The sequence below is a fragment of the Arachis ipaensis genome, chromosome B04, assembly GCF_000816755.2.
Source record: "Arachis ipaensis cultivar K30076 chromosome B04, Araip1.1, whole genome shotgun sequence".
NCBI lineage: Eukaryota > Viridiplantae > Streptophyta > Magnoliopsida > Fabales > Fabaceae > Arachis > Arachis ipaensis.
The window spans coordinates 114,738,651-114,740,340 of NC_029788.2; the positions used below are offsets into that span (position 1 = coordinate 114,738,651).

The 1,690-nt window shown below is 34.6% G+C and overlaps 1 protein-coding gene across 1 annotated transcript in view; it reads right to left on the reverse strand.

Moving 5' to 3' along the window:
- Positions 145-1,690, reverse strand: part of LOC107639784 (protein PXR1) — a gene marked incomplete at its 5' end in the record, with an annotated part of 3,162 nt that continues 1,616 nt past the window's right edge. The window contains 3 exon segments of the mRNA XM_016343387.2: positions 145-632; positions 726-858; positions 1,309-1,544. Coding sequence (XP_016198873.1) covers positions 510-632; positions 726-858; positions 1,309-1,544 — 492 coding nt within the window. The 3' untranslated portion in view covers positions 145-509.

The window sequence follows — 1,690 nt, forward strand, 5'->3', positions numbered from 1 at the left end:
TTCTTTTTTTTTTTTTACCAAAGATAGGAGACTCGAACCCGCAACCTCTTAATTTAGTATGGGGAGACTATGTCATTTGAACTATTACTTATTGGCAAATTCTTTTTACTAAAAAAAAAGAAAAAATAAAAACGATATAAAATGCTAGAAGCCTTAATCCGAACCCCAAATTCACATTTGCCTTCATTTTCTACACCCAAAAGCATGGCTTCTCAAGCTTCAACATCACAAGGATGCAGTACATGACGAACAAGACTTGGGACAATGGGGTTAAAAAAAGAGAGAAAAAATAAAAGAAAAAAAAAATCAAAATTGCAAAGATCATTGATGCTTCAAAACTATCACACGTTTACAAGTGTGTGCCACTGGGAACTTCTAGAAATAATACACATTACTTCTGAATGAAGAAGAACCCCATCTCCAAGAAAAAAGACTGGAACAACCGTGTCTATCTCCTCCATTATATTGGACAAGGATTCATTGAACTACAGAGAGTAGTTTGAAGGGGCTTATGTCAAGGAAGGTGGAAGATGACTTCCTGGTCTTGATTTCCATCCTTTACGATTCCTGTATTCCTCGATGGCCCTGAGTCGAAGTCTTTCTTGTGAAGCATCTTGAGCATTCTTGAACGCCTTTATTATGTGGGGGAAAAAAAGAAAACAAAAAATGTTAAAATAAATATTGCCTGATCCATCAATGAAAGCCAAGGATTCCAAAGTATTTACCCTAGGAATGACAGCTAACTTTGGTGGAGCTTGCACAATATCTCCAAATTTTATTTTTTCATGCCCAGGGAAGTCTAATTCATCTTCTTCATGGGATTTTTTCTGCTTCTTCTTCTTCTTTGCCTCTAAATACCTGAAGTATTTATTACGATTGAGATTACAATAAGCTAAAGCTATGTTCGGCAACAGTTCTTTCATTCAGAGGCATTTCATGTTGAGTGCAATATAAAATGACATTGAAGGCCATATATATCTGACATAACAAAGTGGTTTTACCATTGATGCACATTGTTAACTGATCATACAAAAACAACGAAAGAAACATTGGGATAAATCTATTTTGCTGAATTTAAAATTCTATTAGAAGAAAGCTGGTTTTCCTAATAAAAGATTAAGCTGCCATTTGAACACAGAATATGACAAAGATCATTGAGGCCTCAGTACGGATGCAACCACAATGCGAAGAGTTTAAACTGATAGGATGAAAATTGTAACAAAATTCAGATTGGAATCCTAAAGTGCCACTTGCCAGAACTCAAAATAATAGACAATTACTTGGATTAAAAATCATTAGTACACTTACTTTTTCTTGCGCTCCTTTCTTTTTAACTGGGAGCTAGTTTTATCAGGCTCCATTGCAAATCTAAGATCCTTAACCTCCTTCCTCTTTCTTTTCTTCTTTTTCTTATCATTTTCACTACTATGCATAGGCTGTTCATAATCACCATCACCATGGTCAGATTCCTTCAATTGTTCATTAGTATTTTCGACTTTGCCATTTGCAGTTCCAAGTCCACCTTTGTCCTTCAAAGGGATTTTCTGTGCAAACAATGACCAAATAAATACCCAAAACAAAAAAAGCATTACACCCCAAGAAATAATCACTAACAACCACAAACAAAACTTGTTGGAGGTTGCAATTTTTCTTGTATTTGTATTTTTTTTTTTTTTTTTTGCCAAATTTT